Source organism: Eupeodes corollae, chromosome 1 (genome assembly GCF_945859685.1).
Source record: "Eupeodes corollae chromosome 1, idEupCoro1.1, whole genome shotgun sequence".
Classification (NCBI taxonomy): domain Eukaryota; kingdom Metazoa; phylum Arthropoda; class Insecta; order Diptera; family Syrphidae; genus Eupeodes; species Eupeodes corollae.
Genome location: NC_079147.1, coordinates 17,632,023 through 17,646,892, shown reverse-complemented (window position 1 = coordinate 17,646,892; position 14,870 = coordinate 17,632,023). Strand labels below are relative to the sequence as shown.

Sequence of the window (14,870 nt, the reverse complement as noted above, 5' to 3'; positions counted from 1 at the left end):
ATCGCATATAAGCTCGATAATGGTGTCATAACCAGACACTGTCTAATAGGAAAGCATGCCACGAGACTAGTCGTATTCTCAAATGAATTTTGCAGAAGCTGGACGAGGAAGAGGAGGAAACAGTTCTTTATCTTCTCTGCACATGCCCTGCTCAAGATTCATGTGGTATCACAATGGGTCATTAAACTGGCCATCTTGAACAGCCACTATAACCTAACCTAACCCAAACCTTCGTTAAGACTTTTTGGTTTACAATGATAATAGAGAGAGAGAGAAGTAGAAAATGCTTTTGAAAAGTTTGGAAACATAACAACTTCAGTGTTTGATCTTTCCAAAGTTTGGGAAGCAAGCTTGAGAAATGTAAAGACGAAAATGGTAGCAATTTTTGTTTAAATATTGCAGACAAACCATCTGGAACAGGAGAGAAATCATTTTGAAGTAAATTTATCATTTTGTCAAAATTTCGAGGACCCATCTGATTAATTTGCATTTAGCTACTCCAAAACAGCGTAGTTTCAAGTGATTTTTCGTTATTGTTGAGATAAGGAACAAAACTTATTTTGTCGATATAGGATATTTTACAATTAATACTTTATGGATATTTATACATACTAGCATCAATAATTGTTGTCTTCATGGGTTTTTTTCAATAAAAGGCTGCATTTTGATATTTAAAGAAAAACAATTTCAATTCAATTTATTTGTATTTAACAATTTGGTATTTAACATTGCATTAGACCTTGTCTTTCGAGTGGCCACAAAAAATATGTTAAACCACAAGATTTAACAAATTGCGATTACCTCTTCAAAAGTAACACGTGAGGAAACTATTTTTTTCTAAAACTGCAACCTAAGGTCATTATAGTGGCGCAACAGGGCCTAGTGACTTACAACTCTCGACCATTCCTGTGTGCGAGTACTGTTGTCAGGAATGGAATTTTTAAATATGTATTTATGTTAAATTCGTTTTAAACACTGTTCAAATACAGGGGCCTCCCGAAACAAAATTGTAAAATTTGAACATACATAATTATGATGCTTATGCTAGATAGAAGTACACCGAAACCTTTAAAACATGATTTCATTGTACTTTAACGTCATTTTCATAAGCCACGGAGGACCAGGATAATATAAGTAACATATTTCAAATATTGCATTGTATTTCCCCATTGAATTTGGTTTATTTGTATCAGTTTTTACTTTTAAATTCATGGCGTGAATTAGTAAATAAATTGAGTTTTTATCTTTATTTAATATCTTTTAATTGAAGTAGAAATCCATTATTCATGTTAATTTCCCACAAACATAAACCAATGTCTCAGATTAAGCAAATAAAATTTAATTGTCTATTGATGAAACCAAATTATCAATAATGCCAATCTAATCAATGATATAGAAACATAAATAAAATAAATTAAACACGCTATGCGATTTGTATAAAAACTCCCACCACATTTAATAAGTCTTATAAAAGCTCACTCATCACAACCAAAACAATAATAAAGTTCAGCCAAGCAATGCATTGGTTGGTTCCGTGTAAAATGTTCATCTCTCATGTGCCATCCTCTTTAAATCTATTTTTGGAATACTACCCCCAATGAGGTGAAAAATTGATGAGACTTACTTCCTATTTAACAACCAAAAAGAAAGAAAACAAAAGATTTTAAGCTACCAAAAGCCAGGGACAAAGATAGAAGCCAGAGGCAGAAACCTAAGGCAGAAGCCTGAAGTCCAAAGCCCATATACCAGAACCAGAACACCAAAGCCAATGCAAAAGTAGTGCAAAATATCGTCACGTCAGTTTATTGTTCAATGATGCCAAAAGTTCCCCCTAAGAGAAGCTTTCTCGAGCTATTTTCTCTCTTTACATGCTTTTATTTTCATTCTCGCTTTGTTGTGGATATGGATACGAGTATGATATATGAATCCAGGCTTGCCAGCTGCCAGATTGGGCTATTTAAAGAAAATTGGGCTACTTAAAATGTTGCATGACAGCTCGCTAAAAGTTGCCCAAATCTTATCTTGGCCGATATTTGACATCTCACAAATAAATGATGTTAAGAGAACCTTTTTAGTATCAAACTTAAGCGTCAGCAAGGCTCTAGTAAAAGACTTAGTCGTTTTTCAAATACAAATACATTCTAATTGAAGCCTCACTGTCATTTAAATTGGGCTATTATTTGGGCTAATTGAGCTACAAATAGCTTTAAATTGGACTATCAAGCTATTTCAGGACATGGCAACCCTGATATCAATATGGCATGGTCGACCGACGACGCAACGTCATGACGATGTGGTGTGTGGCGTGTGGGGTGTGTATTGTTTAATTTCTGTTTCTGGAGAAGTGTAGACGGAGAGCAACTGGAATCGAAATCGTCAACAAAAGCAAAGTCAAAGTCAGTTACAAAAAGCTATCAGTCTAGTTTAGTCGCTTGCTATTGCTACTTGAGGAGGGACTTCATATACCTATTTGCTTTATCACTCTCACTCTGTTTGTTCAAATAAACTTCTGTCAATGTGCGAATGCATCGGCGGTGCAAGAAATACTTACCCTGCCAGACCCGCCGATTGTCGGGGAGAGTGTGTTTTGTCTTTTAAACTGATTGATAGTGATAACTTAGTCTCTTCGCTGTCGGAAGCGTGTAAAACGACAAACGACGAATAAACGGTTTTCGAAGTCGAAATAAGGAATTCGAGGCTATACGAGTCTTCATTATGGTGCAAGACGAAAATGAAATGCCAGAACTTTTACAAATTGTAAGTCAATATAAAAAGAAGGCGTGTGCGGTGGGCCAATATTATATTTAAGTCAAAAAGTTGTGACAGTTTGTCAATATTTTCATAACACCTTTCTACACCAAGTACCTACCCCTCCACCTTATATCTAATCAATTTATCGACAAGTGAGCGCTTATCGTTTGCTAAGTTTATGGCCCAAAACAAAAACGTCCTTGACCTTGTATCTCTTTGTTTTTCTAATGTAAGTTCTCGCTCGCTGTTTGTGTGTGTCTCCCTCTCTCTGGGAATTCCGCTCTGAAAAAAGTATGTGAACAAACAAACTTGTGTGCCAGTGAGCAAAGTTGTGCGTCTCTGCCTCCATGTTTATGCATATGATGGCTTCTTTTGTCCCGCTATCGCTATCTGTCATCTGTTTCTGGTGTGTTGGGGGTGTAATCAAGATACAGGAATTCAGTGAGGGTGAAGTGACAGAAAAATGTAAATTTGATGTCCCAAAAGCTCATCTCTCCAAAATGGGAAATCAACAGTTTTGTTTATTGAATATATTGTTTGCTTGCATGCTCCCGCTTAACGGTGGCGCTGCAAGCTGGCGGAATGAAGGCGTCGTGAGCGGCGAAGACCGGCAAGATAAAATAACACATAATCAGCCAGAGTCAGCAGCGTAAAGCGTTTTAATGTGACACTTTTGCATGTTATTGTGATTTGTTTTTCCATTTCGTCAATTTCTTTGTATTGTTTGTTTTTATTGTTTAATTTTTGTTTTTTTATTTATAATTTATAAGAAAAATGAAATCCAAAAAAGTATTAACAAAACAATTCCGTAAAAAGGTGAGTTTCTTTGTTTCCTTTGTTTGTTTAAATTAAATCGAATCAAACGTTGATTTATTATTGAAATGAGTAAATTTTCTGTTACTCTCAATTTGAATCAATAATATTTGATTAAAAGCGATTGGGAATTTATAAAATTTGTTTGTTGGATGCTTAAGTAATCTATTTACTGTAATGCGACGCATCAACAGGTGTGGAGTATTTTTAGATTTAAGAAAAAATGTCTTTGTGCTGTTTAGTTGGGGGCTGTCGTGGCTGTGGAGAGAACGATTGAACACGATTGATTAACCTTATTCTAATTCCGGCGGGAAAATAAGTTTTTGAGGAAAATGTGTGAAATCAACAAGTACAGTATTTTGCTTATTTTTGTATGATGTGGTTTTTTGATGGAGATTTCTAAATTTACTCATTTCAATTCTGTTTTTATAGAACATTTTATTAATATTATTAACAGTTTGTTTTTATTTTGTATGAAGTAAGTACGCAATAGATATATCGAGGTACAGTGGTAGTCCAGTATATAATAAATTGGTTTTTATTTAACGTTTTTTTTTTTAAATCTTTAATGAAAACTTCAAAGCAAAGATATGTTTTAAAGAATTTCAAAATGTTTAATAGGTGACCATTTTTGACTGTTAATTTGGTAGTTTTTTGTGGGTTTATAGTAAAAATTGTTTAATTTTTGACATGAAGCTCAACAAAATATCCATTAAAAGTATTCGTGGCGTGATGTATAGTGCGAAAGTATTGTCACGATTCTGCGTTGAAGTCCTTCCCGTGCCAGCTAAAAGAACCGGCTTTTGCCTTTTGCGCGAAATTGATGCTCAAATAATTTGACACATTAACTGTAGGAACCTTATACGTCTGACACTACTCGCATATATAGATAGGGTTGACTTGATAACTTGTTGTAAGTAATCAGGATCTGTTTTCTAAAAGCTGTAGAGGCACTTATTTTTTGTATTTTATGTACTCATTTTTTTAGAAAATTCGTGTAGATTATACAATATAGACGAGTTTTATAAAAAATGATTTAGTTTGTATATTAAGACTTAGAAAAATACCTTTTTTCGATATACATTTAATTTGCAAACTGCTTAATCGAATATCAAATATTTCTAAGCAGTTTGAAAATGTTGCGACATGTAGCAATCTGATATCAAGATCTTGACCAAGTCTTCATTGTACCTTTTCAAATATACATAATTAGGTACCTGCTTAATGGGAATGTTCAGTTTCTTTTTGCTTATGTTAAGAATTATTTAGCTTTTTCATCACATTACTTGAATTTTAAAAAACCTTTTTAAGTATTCAATCTTTATAAAATAAGCAAATAAAAATAGCAATTGAGGCAATATTTTTACTCCACTGTAATTTATAGAACAAAAAAAAATAGGTACCTATCTTAATGTAATTTAGTAAGTACTAGAATTAACGTTACGCACTTTTTATAGCAATGTATCGATCACAATAATGTTTATATTAGTAACAAAATTTAATTGAGTACCAAACATAATACATGACTGGAAATTTTAAATAATATTAGGTTTATAATATTTCATTAATGTTACTATAACTTTTTGGTGCTAAAGAAAGTAAAAAACAGGCAGAATTGTATGTAAATTAGTTTTTCTTATCTGGATAAAGAATTCACCGGCAGTATTAAATAAATCTTAATATAAACTTCCTAGAGGAAGTTATTGTAATGGATCCAATTTGTCAAATTGAAAATGTTAACATTTCTCCATGTTTCAAGTTCGAGTCGAAATAAAAGATTTTTAGAAAGATGTCTGTGCGTGTGTGAGTACGTTCCTTCGTACGTCCGTACGTTCGCGACGTTTTTTCGTCGTCCATAACTGAAGAACCAGAAAAGATATCGACTTCAAATAAATTTGTATACACATAATAATGAAGAAAGATGCAGAAACGGCTCTCAAGAAAATTGTGTGGATGGTTTTTTTACCATTCCACTTTAAAAAAAGGTGAAAATGTTGGTAACCAATAAATATCTCACGAACCAATAACGATAGAGACTTGAATTAAATTTTATATTATATATTGTAACGTAATACCAAATCGGTATATTTTTGGAAGAAAATACAATTAACGGTTTTTTTTATAAATACAAAAAAATTAAGAAAAAAATTTGTCACCTCGAAAATTTTACGAATAGAAATGATTTCATCTCTAAAACACTTTTGTGCAGCGAAAAATAAAGTTTTTAACATCTGGTAAAATTTTGAGAAAAATCAAATTGACAGTTTTTTTTATAAAAAATAAAAACGTAAAAAAACATTACTTAAAGTTGGTAAAAATTGAATTTCGACTCAAATATCTTTTCAAAAACTTGAGATTATAGCTTTCAACTAATTTTCACTTGTAAACAAAATTTATTTTTAACATTTTAAAAAATATTGAGGAAAATCGAATTGACAGTTTTTTTTTTTTAAATAAAACTCTAAAAAAACAATACTAAAATTTGGTTAAAATTTACTTTCGACTCAAATAGCTTTTCAAAAATTAAAAATATTGGCTTCAAACTTATTCAATTTCACAGAAAATATTGTTTTTGATATTCAGTAATTTTTATATAAAAATCCAACAGTCCCGTTTTTTCATAAAAGATAGTACGCAAATTTGGTAAAAATTGATACGAGTACATATAAACAAACTTTAAAGCAAGATAAGTCGACAGACGGGAAGGGAAGTTATCAGTGTGGGTAGCATCGCAGCCTCTTTTTTTTTAATTCTATATCTCAAAAATGGAACAGTAGTTTTTTTACGATATTCAAATGTAGAGCGTATAATTTACAATCATTAAACAACTTCATACCAAAAATATTTTTGGAATAAAATTGAAAAATTTTATATATACAAAATTTATTTTAAAAAACAAACCGCTCTAACTATTTAATGCAGTTGGTACAAATTTGTTTTTTTAAATATAACTATTGTAAATACCAATGATGGACGTGTAGCGCCACTGCATCGAATTAACGAATATGATATTTTTAATCAACAATATCAATTTTAAAATGTCTATCAACAAGTATTATCTTGGTACCATTTTATATGTGATTTTAATATATTATTCTTTAAGAATTTTCACACATATTTTACTTGCCTATATAAAAGAATAAATACTTAGTACAAGGTTAAGAAACGGGCCAAAAAGAGTATATGAATTTTGTATTAGAATCACTTTTTTAACGTATATATACACATTATACCTGTAAAGATGTTACGTACAACCTCTACAACTATTGCTTACGAGTCACTGCATAACTAAAATCCAAAACACATAAGAGTCTGGTTGTAAACAACACATGAATAGCAATTTCTTGCACTTGTTAGTTTGCTTGTTTCTTTTAAAATTTAACGAATAAAATGAACTTAACGTAATAACTCCGCTTAGAACTTGTTGGAAAGAAGGAATGTGATTGGATTGTAGTAAGTACCTTCTACGTGCTAATAACATTTATTTATTATCATCATAAACATGGCTGAGCACGCCAATAAACAATTCTTTATTCGTTTTAGACAACTGCCTAACTACACAACCAATAGGCGATAGCTTCACAACTTAAACATACGTGTAACACGCTCTTCCTCTTTCTTATCTTCAGATAATTTACTTTCCATCCTGGTTCTTCTAATATAAAATTAAAATAAAGCTATCCAAAGGAAAAAGCTTTGAACGAACTAGTTAAATACACAAACAATTGTTTTCGTTAAATATGCTTTCAAGTATTTTTTATTTTCTGGATGAGATATCCTAGGATGAGTTGTGTCTTGGGATGAATCACAGGTTTTTAGACCAATCAAATTGCATTTATATCTTTGAAGACAAACTTATTTTACAGGTTTATTTTTAAATCTTCATATTAGAACGAACTTGGCGTGCCCTTTTCGGTTTTGGCTCTCCTGGACTCTCCCATTGGGATGATTGGGCTTTGGTTTCGACGTCATAACCATATACCCATGATTCGTGACCATCAGTTATAACCCTTTTGAGTAGATCAGGAACATTATTGACTTCGTTCAACATGTCTTGGGCAATGTTCATGCCGTGATGCTTCTGTTCAAAAGTAAACAATTTCGGAACGAATTTATTTTCAACAGGAAAAAAAGCCGAGTACGCAAAGTCAAGTCTAAAAACAACATATGCTCATAGTCAAAACTGTGAACATATGATAGCGTCATGTGTGCCAACACAAACAAAAATGCGAAATTCAAAAAGTTAAACTTACTTTTTGATCACACCTTGTAAACTAGCAAATTTGTATGCATTCTAAAAGCTAAGTGTTCAAGTATGCTTAAGAACTAATTCTTAGCACGGTTGCCAGCTTGGTTTACGACCAAATTTGGTCATAATTTTCTTACTTTGTCACATGGTCATTTCTTATTCCATTTGGTATCTTTTTTTAAGAAACTAAAAAAAAACTCGACTCAAAAATAAAATACATGTCTAAAGTAGATACTTTTTTGTAAACGGTAAATGTATTTAATTGAACGCACCCAATACTATCTTTGAATGCACACGTTGAATGCATTCATTCCACAATTTATTGACAGATGGCTCAACATCTCAAAAATTTACATATCAGAATTTTGGAAAAAGGTCGATTATCATTAAACGGTTTAAATGAATATTGTTTTCGAAATTTAGTTAAGTTCGTTTATATGTAACTTGATTATACTTCCTCAAAGCTTAGCTGCTGTTAAGTGGATCACTTTTTTTATTTACTTTGATTAAAACTAAAGGCAGACTTAATTTTGATACCACTAATAATAAAATGCTGGCCAAAGAGCTTCAAATGAGAAAAATAACCATAGCGTTTGGTCTGCAAAAACATTTATAACTTCCCATAGGAAGTTATTGTAATGGGTCCGATTTGTCAAATTGAAAATTTTGACATTTCTCGACGTTTCAAGGTCCCTAGAGTCGAAATAAAAGATTTTTAGAAAGATGTCTGTGCGTGCGTGTGTACGTACGTTCGTACGTCCGTACGCTCGCTACGTTTTTTTCATCGTCCATAGCTCAAAAACCAGAAGAAATATCGTCTTCAAATAAATGTTGTTATAAGGGGTGATTTTTTTGAGGTTAGGATTTTCATGCATTAGTATTTGACAGATAACGCGGGATTTCAGACATGGTGTCAAAGAGAAAGATGCTCAGTATGCTTTGACATTTCATCATGAATAGACTTACTAACGAGCAACGCTTGCAAATCATTGAATTTTATTACCGAAATCAGTGTTCGGTTCGAAATGTGTTTCGCGCTTTACGTCCGATTTATGGTCTACATAATCGACCAAGTGAGCAAACAATTAATGCGATTGTGACCAAGTTTCGCACTCAGTTTACTTTATTGGACATTAAACCAACCACACGAATGCGTACAGTGCGTACAGAAGAGAATATTGCGTCTGTTTCTGAGAGTGTTGCTGAAGACCGTGAAATGTCGATTCGTCGCCGTTCGCAGCAATTGGGTTTGTGTTATTCGACCACATGGAAGATTTTACCCAAAGATCTTGGTGTAAAACCGTATACAGCTCGTGCAAGAACTGAAGCCGAACGATCTGCCACAACGTCGAATTTTCAGTGAATGGGCCCTAGAAAAGTTGGCAAAAAATCCGCTTTTTTATCGACAAATTTTGTTCAGCTATGAGGCTCATTTCTGGTTGAATGGCTACGTAAATAAGCAAAATTGCCGCATTTGGAGTGAAGAGCAACCAGAAGCCGTTCAAGAACTGCCCATGCATCCCGAAAAATGCACTGTTTGGTGTGGTTTGTACGCTGGTGGAATCATTGGACCGTATTTTTTCAAAGATGCTGTTGGACGCAACGTTACGGCGAATGGCGATCGCTATCGTTCAATGCTAACAAACTTTTAGTTGCCAAAAATGGAAGAACTGAACTTGGTTGACATGTGGTTTCAACAAGATGGCGCTACATGCCACACAGCTCGCGATTCTATGTCCATTTTGAGGGAAAACTTCGGAGAACAATTCATCTCAAGGAAAGGACCGGTAAGTTGGCCACCAAGATCATGCGATTTGACGCCTTTAGACTATTTTTTGTGGGGCTACGTCAAGTCTAAAGTCTACACAAATAAGCCAGCAACTATTCCAGCTTTGGAAGACAACATTTCCGAAGAAATTCGGGCTATTCCGGCCGAAATGCTCGAAAAAGTTACTTAAAATTGGACTTTCCGAATGGACCACCTAAGACGCAGCCGCAGTCAACATTTAAATGAAATTATCTTCAAAAAGTAAATGTCATAGACCAATCTAACGTTTCAAATAAAGAATCGATGAGATTTTGCAAATTTTATGCATTTTTTTTTTTAAAGTTCTCAAGCTCTTAAGAAATCACCGTTTACAAACAAGAAAGGGTTCTCAAAAAAATTGGGTGGCTGGTTTTTTTACCATAGCAGTTTGAAAAATGGTGAACATTTTGGTTAACCCTAAATATCTTACGAACCCAAAACGCTAGAGACATATATTAAATTTTATATAATATATTTTAACTTTTTTGTACATTAAATACATTTGTAAACTTAAGACTAAGAAGAAAAAAGAGGCAGGGATGCGACCCACACTGATAACTTCCCATCCCGCCTGTCGATTTGTCTTGCTTAAAAGTTTGTCTTTTTGTACTCGTATCAATTTTTACCAAATTTGTGTACTATTTTTTGTAGATTTTATTTTTTATGAAAAAACGGACCTTTGGATTTTGATATAAAAATTACTGAATATCGAAAACAGTATTTTCTGTGAAATTAAATAAGTTTAAAGCCAATATTTTAAATTTTTGAAAAGCTATTTGAGTCGAAAGTAAATTTTTAAAAAGTTTTAGTATTGTTTTTTTTAGAGTTTTATTTTTTGTAAAAAAAACTGTCAATTCGTTTTTTTTTAAATTGTATCACATGTTGAAAACACTAAATCTTATAAAATAAAATTTGTTTGAAGCCAATATTTCAAATTGTTTAAAAGATATTTGAGTCGAAAATCAATTTTTACCAACTTTTGTTAAATTTTTTTTTCGGTTTTTAGTTTTTTGTACAAAAACTGTCAATTCGATTTTTTCAAAATTTTACTAAATGTTAACAACAATATTTTTTTAAAAGATAAAAGTAGTTTAAATCCAATATCTACAAGTTTTGAAAAGATATTTGAACTGAAAATCCATTTTTACCAACTTTTAAACATTTTGTTTAGTGTTTTTTTTTGTAAAAAAAACTGTCAATTCGATCTTTTTCAAAATTTTACTGCATGTTGAACACAACACTTTTTGAAAGATAAAAGTAAACTCAAGCCAATATCTCAAAGTTTTGAAAAGATATTTGAGTCGAAAATCAATTTTTACCAACTTTTATTAATTTTTTTAGGTTTCTATTTTTTGTAAAAAAAACTGTCAATTCGATTTCATTTTTCAGAATGTTGAAAACAATATTTCTTATTAGATAAATAAGTTTGAAGCCTTAATTTCAAGTTTTCGAAAAGATATTTAAATCGATATTCAATGTTTACCAACTTTGAGTAATGATTTTTATTTTTTATAAAAAAAACTGTCAATTCGATTTTTCTTAAAATTTAATCCGATGTCAAAAACATTATTCTCCGTTGCACAAAATGGTTTTGGAGATGAAATCGTATTTTAGAGGTGACAAATTTTTTTTCAGTTTTTTTGATTTATAAAAAAACCGTTAAATGGATTTTTTTCAAAAAATACACTTCTTTGATATCACGTTACAATATATTATATAAAATTTAATTCAAGTCTCTAGCGTTTTTGGTTCGTAAGATATTTAGGGCTAATTAAAATGTCCACCTTTTTTTCAAACTGCTATGGTAAAAAAACCATAGCCCTTTCTGCATCTTTCTGCCTTATTTTCTGTATAACAAAATTTATTTGAAATCGATATCTCTTCTTGTTCTTGAGCTATGGACGACGAAAAAAACGTCGCGAACGTACGGACGTACGAACGTACTTACACACGCACGCACAGGCATCTTTCTAAAAATCTAAGGACCTTGAAATGTCGAGAAATGTCAAAATTTTCCATTTGACAAATCGGACCCATTACAATAACTTCCTATGGGAAGTTAAAAAATAATTTTTAATTCACAAAATTAATCCAGGAGTAATTATGTAGTCAAATTATTACGTTAGACTCACAATTTTGACAGGCATTGTATATCGATCCAAATTCGAAAAGGTTACGAATTCAAAGGGCAGTGTAAAAATTGGACAGTGTGACGACAGCGTAATCGCTACTTTCAAAAACCTGAACTCAATTGTATTCCGCTTATAAGCCTTCCATACAAATATTACTCTATTTATAAGTTCTAATATTAAATGTGTACATATTTTTCATTTCAGGTTGTTGATGAACTTAACAAGTTTTCGTCATTCATAATTTTCCTAGTTTTATACTTTGCTTTTGTTGATGATAATGGAGATCCGACAATAACAACAGTTTTGAAATGTGCTCCGATAATATCCCTTGGAGTCTATGTTGTCTCGAAAGGTTTCAAATGCACTATAGAGTAAGTTCATATAAAAGTTGTTATTCTTTTTCTTCCCAAAAATTTACTCTTTAAATTTTGAAAATGGACTCTGGACAGAAATTTTGAAAAACCATTAACGAAACTCTTTGTATTTAAAAACTAATCTCTTTAACAGGTACAACTACTCGCAAATGGTTCTGAGTGGGCTATTTTTCTCATGCATCGGAGACAGCCTCCTTAATTTGGACTATTTTCCTCATGGAATGGCAGTTTTCGGCTTAGCTCAGGTATTCTACATATCAGCCTTTGAATTAAATCCTTGGAAAGTTAGTATTGGAATACCATTGTATGTTATCGCAGCTGGAAGTAAGTGTACTTAATATTCCATTAGATTAAAGAACTCTATTTATACTCCTAAACTTCATTTGCAGTGACAGTCTACATCTTCAGTTCCCTCAGCTTCATCATCAAGATTGGACTTCCAATATACGCATTCCTATTGACAACAATGTGCTGGCGTGCAATTGTAAGAGCCACGGAAAGATCGAGTACACTTTCAACAGTTGCTGCAGTCGGAAGTGTATTGTTTGTCATCTCGGATACATTGATTTCGGTGACCATGTTCATGCACCCCCTTCCTTATGCGAGGGTTTGTCAAATACAAATAATTTAAAATTTAGTTCCCACCATAATTTGTTCCTCTATTTCTTTTCAGGTTTTCGTCATGCTAACTTATTATTCTGCCCAATTTTGCATTGCCCTTAGTACCCTAAGCGATGTTTATAAATCTAAAAAAGCCAAAGGATCAAAGAAACTATCTCGAAAATTTAGAGATCAAGACTTAAAATAAAGGATCATAATAAAATAGATCTTCCCGTGAACCTTCAGAAACTTGAAAAAGCCAACTTAGGAACGGCAGGAAAATTTTTCAATATTCTGCATTTTGGCCAAATATAACCACAAAAACAACAACAAAAAAAGAATTAAAATCATACCTACAGCATTTAAATCTCTGAAAGTAGAAAATAAATTTAAAATTAAAAACGTGTTCTCAATGTTCTTCCATTAAATACACAAAACAATTATATACCACCAACATACATTAAATAATATTAAATATAGTTATAAACTTAGTATTTTAATAGCAGTAACTAGATTTTAGAATTTAAAAATTAATACATAAAACACCATTGTACATTTTTTACAAATTCAAAGTTTTAAATAATTTTGATTTGATTTTTCTCTTTTTTTTAAAGTACATAATTTAGATAATAGTAAATGTTGTAAAATATAGTTAGGGACTCAAATATTATTGAACAATGAAAAAACAGAAATTAAAAATAAAATATTATTTGTTTGGTGTATAGCATGTGATAGTTAACTGTTAATGAATACGTACCTATTATTTAAAAATATAAAATAACTTTTAAAATTAAAAATTGTTTTTCTTAAAATTATCATAATAAACAAAGTGAATATATTAAGTTTATCAAATTTTAACGGAATAAAATAGGAAATCTGAGAAAATTAACGAAGAACTTTCCGCCGTTTTGGCAGTCCTGGATGACAGAAGGGACTAAGCTGTCAACAAATTGGATATTTGACTGAAAAACTACTCAAAAATAGGCCACACTTATAACTTCATATCAATGTCGATTTGTTTAAAACTTGAATAAAGTGATAAAAGTTTTTCATATCTAATTTTCATCGAAGCACTGAACTTAGCGCTTTCACAGACGAAGAAAATCTGGTGAGGTTACAAAGAGCTTTGAAAGGAAAAGCATTAGAAGCGGTTCGAAGACTCTTGATACAGCCGAACTGTGTGCCTCGAGTCCTCTCAACGCTCAAAATGTTGTATAGCGATCCAGAACTGGTTATCCATACACTCACTCAGAAGATACAATCAGCACGAGCTCCAAAAGCTGAAAAGCTGGAAACCCTCGTGAGCTTTGCTCTCATTGTTCAAAATCTTTGCGCGACCATTGAAGGATTGAAGCTACTGGTTTAGTAGCTCATATGAACAATGCAACAATTCTACATCGGCTCGTACATAAAATGCCTCCGTCAATTCGCCTTGGTTGGGCAAAATACAAGCGAGAAATATCAGAGTGTAACCTTTCTAATTTCAGTAAATGGATCTATCATCTTGCCGAAGCTGCCAATAGTGTTCTCATACCAGATACTGTGAATCGGTTGTTGATTGCAAAGAATTTCAAAAACTCACCCGTACCTTGAAATGGTCAGCAGTAAAAAACAACCAGTTGTGTCGACGATGTTTAAGAAAACACAGCAGTCGAAAGTGTCTCTCGACCGCTGTTTGTGGAAAAGACGGCAGCACCTTTAAACATCACCGACTTCTGCACAACGAAGAAAACGACCAGCTCAAAGAAATTTCAACGGTTGGTCGAGTTTTGCACATGGACATTAATGCTCACAGCAACGAAAATAGCAACACTTTTTTTCGCATCGGGCCGGTTACCTTGTACCATAAAGACACCCAACTTCAAACCTTTGCCTTCCTTGACGATGGCTCTTCTCTTTCGCTAATTTATGAAGAGATAGCTAAAAAGCTTAATTTGAAAGGAGTCTCATAGCCACTCTGTTTAAAATGGACTGGAAACCATCACAGGTACGAGAACAACTCTGAAAATATTTCTTTCCGAATCTCCGGTACAGCTTCGAATGCAGAACGTTCAGTGTTATGGACGTACACACCGTTGAGAACTTGTTACTGCCAGAACAATCAATAACCACTTGCAACAAAAATATGAACATTTGAGAGGACT

At 32.4% G+C, this 14,870-nt stretch overlaps 1 protein-coding gene across 1 annotated transcript; it reads left to right on the top strand.

Moving 5' to 3' along the window:
* Positions 1 to 2,403: 2,403 nt before the first annotated feature.
* On the top strand, positions 2,404 to 13,636 carry LOC129942263 (lysoplasmalogenase-like protein TMEM86A). The gene is made up of 5 exons (XM_056051121.1): positions 2,404 to 2,757; positions 11,957 to 12,123; positions 12,260 to 12,450; positions 12,516 to 12,733; positions 12,800 to 13,636. Exons 1-5 carry the CDS (start codon positions 2,716 to 2,718, stop codon positions 12,932 to 12,934), a joined length of 753 nt encoding a protein of 250 aa, XP_055907096.1. The 5' UTR covers positions 2,404 to 2,715; the 3' UTR covers positions 12,935 to 13,636.
* The last annotated feature ends 1,234 nt before the right edge of the window (positions 13,637 to 14,870 follow it).

What these genes read in the sequence shown, in the direction of transcription:
- LOC129942263 (XM_056051121.1), top strand. Translation starts at nt 2,716, where the DNA reads ATGGTGCAAGACGAAAATGAAATGCCAGAACTTTTACAAATT. An exon ending in GGTTTCAAATGCACTATAGA is followed by an intron (nt 12,124 to 12,259) that starts GTAAGTTCATAT and finishes TCTCTTTAACAG; the next exon opens with GTACAACTACTCGCAAATGG. An exon ending in ACCCCCTTCCTTATGCGAGG is followed by an intron (nt 12,734 to 12,799) that starts GTTTGTCAAATA and finishes ATTTCTTTTCAG; the next exon opens with GTTTTCGTCATGCTAACTTA.